The sequence below is a fragment of the Hydra vulgaris genome, chromosome 03 (assembly GCF_038396675.1).
Source record: "Hydra vulgaris chromosome 03, alternate assembly HydraT2T_AEP".
Classification (NCBI taxonomy): Eukaryota; Metazoa; Cnidaria; class Hydrozoa; order Anthoathecata; family Hydridae; genus Hydra; species Hydra vulgaris.
Window position 1 is genome coordinate 52,921,863 of NC_088922.1, and position 13,007 is coordinate 52,934,869.

The window sequence follows — 13,007 nt, forward strand, 5'->3', positions numbered from 1 at the left end:
ATTGTAACAGTCCCTTTCTTTCAAAAATGGAATTAGGGATGGCAAAAATCCCGGAAATTTTCAATCCCAGGATTTCGGGATTGAAAAATTGTCCACGGGAAATCCCGGTATATCCCGGGATTGAATAGAAAAAAACGCAATTGTAGAAAGAGAAGCATAAGAAAAACTAACGTTTTAAGTACTTATCAAATACTTAAAAATGATTAATTTAATTATGATATAAATAAATAAAACAACACTTTAAAATGTATAAATAAAAATAATAACTAAAAATAGTATAAACATGCATGAATATACATGAGTTATATTTGTTTTTGAAAGTACTACCCTAAAAAATCAAATATATAATTATCATATTAATCATATATAATTTTAAGGTGATCTAATCATAAGCTACTACTTTTAAATAACAGTATTTCTTTTTGAATTTTATATGTTATTTTTTACCTTTATATTTTGTGTTCGTATTGCTGTCAATCTTTTTTCCATCACTATATTTAATTTGTTCATTTTAATTGTTTTGACATTATTCTACTCAAGTCTGCTGCTGTAATTATATTTGCCGAGTATAAACACTTTATCAGGTTTATCATAATTTTTTTATTTTTGGTACTTGTATTTGATAGAAAAACTTCTAGAATTTTTTATAAAGTAACCTGGCCACGAAGATATACTAAGCTCTTTAACGGTGTTCTTCACTCTTAAATTCGGTGAGTCAAAGCATTATACAATTGTTTTCCGTCTTCAGATTGTTGTTCATTTATTTTTGTCAACATAAGCTTTTATGCATTGTCAGAAGAAATTAAAGTTGCGCCTTGTCGACAAAGTGCAACCACAGTTGCTTTATTGGGAGTAAAAGTACAACTAATTCAGATATCATTCTACATTCTATCTCGTTCATCTTAATTAAATGGAATCGATGTTGGAATCCAATTCTAAATCTAGAAGTGCCTTTTTAGCACAATAATTTTTTTCAATATTAAGTTCTCATTTAAGCTGCTACATCGGATTTTGCAATCCATGATTAAATGGATGATCTTTCTAAACTCAATTTTTACGTACTTTTGTAAAATATTTTAATTTCTGTTTGGGAACCTTTTACAAATTTTTACAATTTTCCTGACGTTTTTGTTATAATCAATAATTTGGTGCCTAATTTTAACTTCAGATGTTTCATTAATTAACAAAGAATCGTTTGAATCTCGAATATAATCATTCACTTCAAAAACAATTTCTACTTAAAATAACGATAACTAAAGTTTATTTAATAAACCTTATGTATTTGGATAACTTCATCAGTTGAATGAACGTTAAGTAAACTTTTGTAGTTTAATAAACCTTCTATATTTTGATAACTTCATTAATTTAACTTTTGTATATTACGCACATATTTGTAATTAAATTGAGTGAACATAAAAATGAAATTAAAATCACGCAAACATTGGAATTAGAATGAATTAGAAAATTTAAAATAAAAAGGTATTTCTTTTATTAAAAATGTTTAATCTTCCAATTAGCAAGTGCTAAAATTTTATTTATTTTTAATAATATATATTAGCTTTAATATTAACATTTAACTTAATATTTAACATTTTAACTTAATATTTAACATTTAATTTAATATTTAACATATACATTTTTTATGTTTGATCGTACAAAACATGTACGATACCCGGGATTTCAGGACGAACAATTTGTACGGAATACCGGGATCCTGGGATTGCCATCCCTAATTGGAATAACTTTTTCAATTTTTAGTTGTTCAGAAAAAAATTCCTTGGTGGACAGATGATTCATAAACTTTTAAAAGAATATCTTTAGAATGATCAAAACTCTCGATAATTATGTCGCCATTAATTCCATCAGCTCCGATAGTTATTTTTTTTTTTTTTGTGTGTGTGTGATTTGAAAGCAATTTCGAATTCATCAAAAGATAATTCTGAGTATATTTGGATATATTTTTATGTTCATCATTCATAGTGTAAAAGAATTTGTATATGTCATTATCAGAAAATGATAAAATAACGTTATCGGCAAGCATTGGTACTCATTAAATTCGAGGCTTTATTTAGTTCGTTTAATATTCGAAACGATTCTGAATTAAAGATGGTGTAGCTCCTCGGATGTAAAAAAGCCTACCTTTTAAGGTAGCTTTACAATTTCATATAATTGTTTTTTATTAAAAATGATTATTTAATGTTTTTATATTTTAAAATTACATAAGTGTTAAAACCAAAATGGCTATGGATATTAATTTTGAAGAAGTTATCAACTTTTTTTGCAAATTGGAAGGCTCGCAAGGCTCTATTATGAAACAGTTAAAATTTTTTCCTAATTTTAACTTTTAAAAAGTTTAATTAATATAATATATATATTGTTATTTTTATAGCATCAACAATGTTTACTTTTTTGAACGGAACTGCTCATTAAACATTTATAACGATCAAAATTACTTGTTTTGAGCATTTTAGCGGCGCGCTTTGAGGTCATTTTAAATAGCACACTTTTACTTTTGCTTCTTTTTTTTCCCGCACAGTCACCTTACTTAAATCCGACAGAAAATTTGTGGAAAAAAGTTGACAGAAACATAAATCGATCAACTGCAAAAAATTTAGACCAATTTTGGATTGAAATAAAGGTTGCTTGGAACACCGTTACGCCTGAACAATGCCAAAAATTGATCTCGTCACTGGGCCGTCGTTGTCAAGCAGTTATTGACTCAAAAGGATTACCTCAAAGAAAGTTTTTTTAACAATTTATACAAAAAACTTCTATGATTTTTGTAGCAAAGGAACAAAATAATAATTCTTTAACAGAGTGTGCTATTTAAATTGACGCCTTATTCTGTACCTCTAAATCATTTATATGATCGAATTTCTCTTTAACTAAGTTAATTAATTTTTTAACTCAGTAATGTTATCTTCTAAAACTAATATTTTATAAGGCTAAAACTAATATTTTATAAGGCCGGACAGCAAGTCTTGTTATTATATATCATCTTTATGACCATCTATCAAGAACTTCTGATTTGCAACATTAGTATCAATTTTACTTTTATCTCTGATTGCAAAAGTATCGTTTAATAGAAATGACTTTACAAAAAAAAAGGATAAAAAAAATCTTTACACCATTTTATATTGCCTTTATCCAGATAAAATTAAAATATTCAAATCAAAACTTTAACATCTAGAATATTTCTGAAAATAAACTATAATAAAAACTCATTTTATATACCTTGACTAGCTATTTACAGCTCTTTAGCAGTAACGGTCCACATGTAATTTTATGAATAGAACTCTTCAAGTAAAGATCAGTCTTAATGTAACTTTTGATATTACTAATTAAAGCTTCAAAAAAAAAAGTTTTATTAATTAGAATGATTTTAAAAACCAAATTTTAATAAATTATTTCGCTTTCTTTAATTATTAAAGTTGAATTTGTGAGTTCAATCTTTTTTATACGATCATTGTCACAAAATGAACCAGCTACAGAATCTGTTTTTATTGATTTGAGTATAGAATCATCTTTTGGCGAATTTTCACAATCCAAAAGAGCATCATATTCCAAAAAACTTGAGCGAGCAGATAAGCGACCACCACGAGTGAGGAAGCTGTTTAATTTACCGGAAGCAGCTAGTATGAAACCGAGGTAAGGCGGTGACGGATGAATAGGGCGAGATAAAAACTCAGGGTGATACTGAACGGCCACATAAAATGGGTGATCTGAAATAAAAATTGAAGTTTGAAAAAATTTGAAAATTTAAACCTCACATCAGTGAATTTTGGAACTTTATACTTTAAATATCTAAACAACTGTTAAAACATTTAAATTTTTATTAAAAACTATCAAAAAAAAAGACAACTCTTTAAAAAAATAAAAATAAATACCTACCTTTTAGTTCAGCTATCTCCATTCTTTCGCCGTCAATATCAGTTCCCACAAACATGAAACCTCTTTCCTCGAAATAATGAGCTAATGAAGGATTAACCTAACAAAAAAATAGCCTGCCATTTGAGTTAAATTTTCAATACATACATATATATTTAGAAAAAATATTGCATCTTAAAATCTTATGTTGCATAAAAACTTATATGCCCTAGCTGTAATGCTAGTTAAATTGGTGAAACCACCATACATTATACATTATATCTGAACATTTCTGGTAAAACTTCCATTATTAACATGGTTAATTATTTATAAAATTAAAATTTTAAATTGTAGCTAAACAACTTCTCGTTGTCATTTAATAAATAGCAGGTAAATAACAGGCAATGGATATTAAAAACTTAGTCTTGTAACTATAACCTAACATTTATATATATTACTTATAACTAAAAAAATAAATAACAAAGTTAATAACTTTTTATTTAAAATCTTTAAGCTTGAACATAATGAAAAACTTTAAAAACTTGAATTAATTGTTATACTTTTATATTATATTTCATATAATATTGTAATTATAAAAACTATAATTATATATTAATGTTAAATATTTTTAAACATTCTAAATGTAATAAATGTAACTTTTATTAAAAAATTTCTTATTTTTTAAAGTCGTGGTTTTTATTCCAGTAAAGTAGGTCATTATATAACTGCACTATCTACAATGACCCAAACATCAAAGATAAAGAAATCATATTTAAGTAATAAATAAATTGATAAACTTTGCTAAAATTTTATTTTATAGTTTTTAAAAACAATTTTAATTATTTATTTATAGATATAATATTTATAGTAGATACTAAATTATATTTTACTAATATTATTACCTAAAATAATATTAATTATAAAATAATTAAACCTCATATCGATGTCGATGTCTTTCTTCAATAAAGTCCACATCACCATACAATTTTCCTTAAGAAAAAAAATAAATTAAATGTGCATATATATTTTATATCTTCTACTGTCTGTTTCTCTTTTTGTAGAATTATCAGGAATCTTCGTATGTAGATGCTGTATATGATCTGAAGCTCACACAGTAACTATTATAGCAATATGTCATCAGTGAAATTTTAATGTGCAACTAAATTGGTAACTATATATACAAATATGTGCGTGTTGATGCTGCTTCAGGAATGTGCTTGATGAATTAAATCAAAACTATAATATTTATGCATTGAAAATAAAATAATAAAATAATTAAGCAGAGCAATCCATACATAACAAAATTGTTATGTAACATTTTTGTATACAAATATTCTTAATAAAAAAAAAAAAAAACTGTTTCTATAGTATATAAATATTCTTAATGAAAGAATAAAACCTTATATTTTACCTGACGATTGCATATAGCGCAAAATTAATAGTTTTAAAAATCATGTATGTATAAATGTAATATATATAATAGATATATATAATAGATATATATAATAGATATAATAGATATATATAATATATATATATAATAGATATAAGTAATAAAATGATATAATAAGCAGCAGGCTATTTCAGTGTGATGTCATACATACTATTTAAACACCCATTTATACATACAAATATCCTAATCTCTCTTTCATAGCAGCACTCTTTTAGGGCAGTAGGCTATTAGATAGTCTATGTATGTAGACGAGATTGGGGCACCATGAAACATGGTAATTGTAGAGGCATCTTAAGAGTTGTGACAACCACTTTCATATGGTGAAACAATTACTACTAAAGCTATGTTTTGACAAAAAAATTATATCATTTGATATCATTAGGCCTTCAAGGGGTTGAATTTTGTGTTTTTTTGTAATTTATTAGATTTTAAAGTAATTTATTAGATTTTAAAGTTGCCAGGTTTTAAGGTATGTTATTTAATGTGTTTATCAGTAACATTATTTTGTAATCTGCAATCCATAGGCTCTATACTCCATTAATAAAAACCAAATTGATACTAAAAATTAACCAATTGTTTTCTATTAGCAAGTATATAAATAGTACTCCATTGTCTCATAAACCATTCTTATTTAATTTTTTAAATAAGAAATGTTTGACACATTTTTATTTAATTTTTTAATGATACTCATAGTTTGTATGAAGATATCCTATAGGTGTGGTACCTTGATACAAATTTTTAATTTTGCTTTAAATAGTCTCACAAGTTTAATCTGTTATATTTTGGTAATTAATAAATTTATTCTACAAATTAAACCATCTTAAAAATGCGCATTAAAAAAATTGTTACGAAGCAAAAACAAAAAGTGTATTATGGTGTTCCACTCTCCCTCAATGAAGTCCCTGGCAGCAGGCTATTTCGGTGTGACGTCACATTGCTTATCTAAACACGCATTTATAGATGTGTGCGTATATATATATATATATATATACATATATATATATATATATATATATATATACATATATATATATATATATATATATATATATATATATATATATATATATATATATATATATATATATACATATATATATATTAAAAATATATATATATATATATATGTTTATATAAACAGTGGTGGCTCAAAAAATTAGAGCCACCTCGAAATTTAGACAATATTTGAGTTTCGACTGTGAAATTAATTAAAATACATACGGATGTCCAGTTTTTGTCATTTCGCATTGTTAATTACTTTGTTTTGAACATATTTTTACAATGACAACACTATTGAGCGGTTTAGAGTGAAGTTAGTTGCATTATTGCAGAAGATGTCACATTTTAGCACGTGTTGTACTGGGCGATAGTTGTGTTTCTGGCGGTTTTTATTTGTTGATTTTATATTTTTACACCAAAATTTGTTTATTTTACTATTCAACACTTATTATATATTCTATTTACAAGTAAGTTATCATTATTTTACAACTTTTTAATCATATTTAGGTAAATTTTGCTATTTTTTAAAATAATTGGTGTTTTTAAGGTATGGGCAAAGAGAAAGATATTTCTCCCACAAAACTAGGGCTTATTCAAGGATATTTGTCGAGTGGAAATCATTCCAACAGGCAAATTGCCAAGTGTGTGAATGTTTCCAGAGCAACAGTCGATAGGATTAAAAGAAAACTGGACAATAATCAATCACTAAAATTGAATAAAAGAAAAAATTGTGGACGAAATCGAATTACAACGCCTCGCACCGAAAGAAAAATAAGGGATATTGTGATAGAAAATAGGAGAAAATCGAAAAAAGTGCTTAAGGAAATCATAAACAATGAAGGTATAACAATATCCCTTGCAACACTTCGGAGAAGAATGGCGGAGCAGGGGTTTAAGGCCTGTAGACCAGCCAAAAAACCAAGGCTCACCCAGGCAATGAAGGATAAACGTCTCAAATGGGCTAAAAATCATCGCCATTTTACCACTGATGATTGGGAAAGAGTAAGTACTCAGTTTCTCTTCATAAACACATTAAAATTTAAACGAATACCATATGTCCAAAGAAGGACAGGTGAAATGTTCAATGAAGATTGCCTTGTGGAGAGGGTGAAGCACCCGCTAAAAATTATGGTCTGGTCAGTCATTAGTAGCCAGGGTACTGGAAGGTTATACATTGTAAAAAATACAATGCGGCAGGACCAGTACATCTTAGTCTTGAAGGAAAGAATGATTCCTCAAGCGATGGAGTGGTATCCGAATGGGAACTTTACCTTCCAGCACGACTCTGCTCCATGTCATAAGGCAAAAACTATAACAAAGTTTTTAGAGGCTGAAAAAATCCATGTATTACCCTGGCCAGGAAACTCGCCCGACCTAAATCCCATAGAAAATTTATGGGAATTGTTAAAGAGGGATATAAGTAAAAATCTTATAACAAATAAAAGAGATTTGATTGAAAAATTAATAAATGTTTGGCACCATAGCGAGAAAATAAAAAAAATTTGTCAAAACCTCATCAAAAGTATGACCAGAAGAGTTGAAGCCGTAATTGCTGCAAAAGGTGGCCACACTAAGTATTAGTGATTTTGTGTACAATATTTTGTCTATCTTATTTATTTTTCCTAAATATACGTTACACTTCTATATTTTTGTCATTTACTATTATTTATATCCTATATTCCCAAAATAAATAGTTGTAAATTTAACTCATTACAAAATATAAGGAAAATCAGCTTCAGAATATGAAAATTTGTAAAAATGTTGGGTGGCTCTAATTTTTTAAGCCACCACTGTATATATATATATATATATATATATATATATATATATATATATATATATATATATATATATATAATTTGTCAAAAGATTTTGTTATTTTATTCAATGAGTTAAAACAAACAAAAAATATCTTATTAATAAACACAACAAAAAATTTTACTTTCTATCACATCTAGTAGATTAGATTTCTATCACATCTAGTAGATTAGATTTCTATCACATCTAGTAGATTAGATTTCTATCACATCTAGTAGATTAGATTTCTATTACATCTAGTAGATTAGATTTCTATCACATCTAGTAGATTAGATTTCTATCACATCTAGTGATTAGATTTCTATCACATCTAGTAGATTAGATTTCTATCACATCTAGTAGATTAGATTTCTATCACATCTAGTAGATTTGAAACAGTATGATAATACAAATATTCAATACTATTCATAAAAGCATACTTATAATTGAATTTTGTTTTTTAAAAATAGTTTTTCTTTTTCCAAGACGCATTGTTCCACCAAGTTGACCTTGATTGTGTTCAGGCATTTCTATTACCTAACAATTAAAAATATAAAAAAATTCTGTTGCCTAGTAACTAAAAAAGTATACATTTATATTATTTTTTTTTTACCAATTAAAAAAATTAAAATTTCTGTTATCTAGCAATTAAAAAACAATAAACAGTTGCATTATAACTTAAAAAAAAATTACTTGAAAAAATTGTGTTACAAATTTTATAGAAACCATGCGTTATGGTATGTTTACTGATCTTAAAGAAAGAGTAGGTATGTAAAAGAGTAGTTACAAGCTTAATTAATTAAGTAACAAACAATAGTACATACCAATATATCAATAGAAAAATATTTCTACTAGAATTGTAAAACAATATAAGAACCAACAGAAAAAATTTACATTAGGCCACCAAAAAACATTTTCTGAATAAAACTTGCCATGATCTCTGAGACTCAAAATAGAATTAAAAAAAATAGAAATTTGTAGGATGACCCTGGTACAAGAAGGCTTTAGGTGCATAAATTTTCCAACATAAGATTTATGTGTTATTTCACATTTAAAAAAATATCTCTACGTATATTTCAAAATTTTTGTATATAATAAAATAAAAAAAATAAAATCGTATATTAAAGAAAAGAAAATTTGCATATTGTCAACAAATACTCCTAATACTAATTCTTTTATGTTAATAATTTTAATGTTAATACAAACTAAACAATTTTAATGTTAATACTTTTAAAGTCAGATCAGGTTATCCTACTACTGGTAACATGTAACCCAGTACAACCTGTTTCATATCTTGCTATCTTGGAGGATATGCTTTTTTAGGCAAATGCTAGAAGAAACCAATTCTGACTTAAAAACACCTCCTACCTTGGGGCTCTTGGTTGAGTAAAGGCTAGAGATGGTGTCTCAATAAAAATGCTCATCTTGGGCATATGTTAAATGCATCCCGCTACTGTCTTGTAGAAGGCCTCCTAGGCAAAGACTTAAGGGGTAAACAGATTCTATCTGTTGACCAGCCTCGCACCCCTTCTTCATCTATTAGGCTAATGCAGATTTATTTTGAATATCGTTTCTAGTTTAAGATGTTGAATGTTGAATCTTCTTGACTCAATGCATAGGTTTTGCTTATGTCTCTGTTTTTATGACTGGGCAACTCATTCTATTATCTCTTAATAAGGGTACAGCTCTAAAACTCAGTTTTATGCTTCTGAGGCCAGCTAGTGGTCAGGTTTCCTGAACTCTGTGGTAGCTCTCAGAGAGGCTGATTCCATCAACAGGTGAAAAATATCAGAATACAAACTGCTCTTGTGAGACTTGTGTAATTTGAGTTCAGCTGTCTCATCTTGTGATCTTAGTGTTGATGATTATCTTCCTTTAATTCGTAAAGACTCCAATAGTCACATGCTTGGCCTGGGCATTTACATTTGCAAGAATTCACCAATTTGTTGGGAAACTAGTTTTGAATCCACAGACTATCCTTTTATGTACTTTTGTTTAGCCCCACTTTACTCTATCCCCTTTCTCTTTGTTCTATATCGCTCTCTTTCATCTCAAGACTGCACTCTTTTCAATTTTATTTCTTATCAAATTGACCAAGCCCTCTCTCTTTATCCATCAGCCAATATCGTTGTTGTTGGTGACTTTAATGCTCATCACACTGAATGGCTTGGCTCTAGTGTCAGTGACTCTGCAGACATTAAAGCTCACAACTTTTGCCTTGCTCAATCCCTAACTCATATAGTCAACTTTCCAACTCACTTTCCAGCCAACCCCAATCATTTACCTTCTCTACTTGACTTATGTCTCGTTTCTGATCCTAGTCAGTGCTCAGTTTCTCCACATTCACTCTTAGGTGCTTCTGATCACAGTTTGATCTCTCTGAAACTATTATCTAATTCTTCTTCATCATCAGAATCCCCTATCATCCTATTTCTTACAACTACCTTAAAGCTGTATGGGACTCGTTCCGTGATTTTCTTCATGATGGTCCTTGGATAGAAATCTTTTATCTTCATGCTGACAAATGTGCTTCTAACATAACTTTGTGGATTCAGGCTAGCATGGAATCTTTTATTCCCTCTCAACAATTCCAGGTCAACCCTCACTCTTTTCCATGGTTTTCCTTACATTGTGCTGCTGCAATTTCCAATCAAAACCGTTACTTCCATATCTATCTGCAAAACAAATTCTCCAGAAAACAGACGTCTGTTTACTATTGCTAGAAACCATTGTAAAAAGGTTTTGTCTAATGCTAAAGCTTGCTATTCTCAGGTTATAAAATCTCATATTTCACCACAAAAATTAGGCTCTCATGACTTCTGGAGAATCTTTAACAGTATCAATAATAAAATCTGTTATTCCACCTCTCTTGTATGATTCAGACTTTGTCACCTCACCTAAAGACAAAGCTGAATTGTTTGCTAAGAACTTTTCATCAATATCATCTCTTGATTCCACTAGTTGGGTTCTACCTGATATTGCCATCAAACAGGTTGATCCATTGCTTGACATTCGCATCACTCCAGCTTCTGCATCTAAAGCGATTTCCTGCTTAGCCTCTTCTACAGCTTGTGGTCCAGACAACATACCTGTTGTAGTTTTGCAGAAGTGTTCTCCGGAGCTGTCATCCATACTTTCAAAACTATTTAACAAGTGCTTATCAGAGTCTTGTTTTTCAGCATGCTGGAAAGCGGTATCTGGTATCCCTATTTTCAAAAATTCTGGAGAGCGATCTGACTTGTCTAACTACCGTCCTATTAGTCTTTTTCTTATCATAAGCAAAGTTTTTGAATCTTTAATTAACAAACTCTTAATCTCTCATCTTGAATCTAATAACATACTTTCTGATCATCAATATGGATTTTGATCTTCTTGTTCTACAGTTGATTTGCTAACAGTAATAACCAATAGGTTTATCGTGTATTAGCTAGAGGTGAAAAGGTTAAGGCTATTGCTCTTGACATTTCTAAAGCTTTTGATAAAGTTTGGCATGCTGGTCTTCTCCGTAAGCATTCTTCTTACGGTGTATCTAGTAACATCTTGAAGATTATCGAATCCTTTCTTTCAAAATAGTATAAAAGTTGTCCTCGATGGACAACACTCTTTTTATTCTGTAACTTCAGGGATTCCTCAAGGTTCAATCAAAGGATCCATTCGGAACTCCGTCTCGTCGGATTTTTCTTGGTTTTTCGGAGTTCGAGAGAAATCGAGAAACCTCAACGGAACTTCGACGAGGTTTTTAGAAAATATCAATTTTTACTTGTAAAATAATTAAATTCTTATTTTATTTCTACACTGCTTTTATAATGGTTCATGTTGTTTTCAAAATATAAGTGTTCTCTTTGTTCAATATCAACACTAATTTACACCACAAAGCAATTAGTAATGCACAATGGGCCTTGTGGTGGTGGTGGTGGAAAAAACCTCAAAAAAAAAGCTTATTCTATTCAAAACCATATAATAAAACATTCTTGTACTTTTCCATTGCACTATTTCCAAAGCTTTTTTGAGTATAATAGTATCTTTTTAATAATAGAAGTTTTTAAATCCACAAAAATCAGTTGTGGTATAATAAATGTAATGCATAGTTATTATATTAGTTAATGTATTTTAACTATTTAATAGTTTACCTTAACAAAAAAAAATTTTAAGTCAAGATCATTATTTATAATATATACAAAAACTGGTCTTAAAATAACAAGGTAAGTTTTAAACATATAATACATTTTTTTTTACAATAATGTCGTATATCGTATGATCAAAATAACTTTGTCCACCATAAGTCTAATATTCGTCCCACTGTGCATTGTGGCAAAATTATGTAATAAAATGTTATCACTGATAACAAATAATAATAATGTTTCATTATACTTACCTATTAGAATAAATAACTTAATTAATAACTTAAAATGAGATAGCTTATCACAATTAAAATAAAATTAAAAACAAATATCTATCAAAGTCAAATTGATAATTTTTCTTTTATAGAGCAAATTGTTTCGGAAGCGTGGAAATACTTTGATAAAGTAGTGGTAAATGATAAGAAACACGGAGATTGCAAAAAATGCCATAAAAGAATCGCTTGTCCAGGAAGCACCACAAACGGCCTAATCGGTCACGTCAAAACTTGCGAGAAAATAGATTTAAAATCATCCAGTTCCAGACCAGTTTTGACTAAGATGTCGTTAAACTATCTTCTTGCCAAGTTGACAGCTCTTGATGGATATTCGATTAGGTCCATAACTCAATCTGAAACACTTAGAATGCTTTTTGAAAATTATGGGCATAGTTTGCCCAAGTCAGCGTTCACAATTTCAGAAAAAATTAAGATGTTTCATGCTGAAGCCAAATGTTTAATGATCGCTGAATTGGCTACATTGAAAGCAAAAGG

General features: G+C 28.6%; 1 protein-coding gene across 1 annotated transcript in view; it reads right to left on the reverse strand.

Annotated features, from left to right (window-relative positions):
• Positions 1 to 3,027: 3,027 nt before the first annotated feature.
• Positions 3,028 to 13,007, reverse strand: part of LOC100207149 (CTP synthase 1) — a 51,931-nt gene continuing 41,951 nt past the window's right edge. Inside the window, exons 13-16 of the mRNA XM_065793660.1 lie at positions 8,557 to 8,653; positions 4,802 to 4,857; positions 3,892 to 3,988; positions 3,028 to 3,722 (exon numbers count right to left, since the gene is read on the reverse strand). Coding sequence (XP_065649732.1) covers positions 3,397 to 3,722; positions 3,892 to 3,988; positions 4,802 to 4,857; positions 8,557 to 8,653 — 576 coding nt within the window. The 3' untranslated portion in view covers positions 3,028 to 3,396. The remainder of the gene's footprint in view (positions 3,723 to 3,891; positions 3,989 to 4,801; positions 4,858 to 8,556; positions 8,654 to 13,007) is intronic.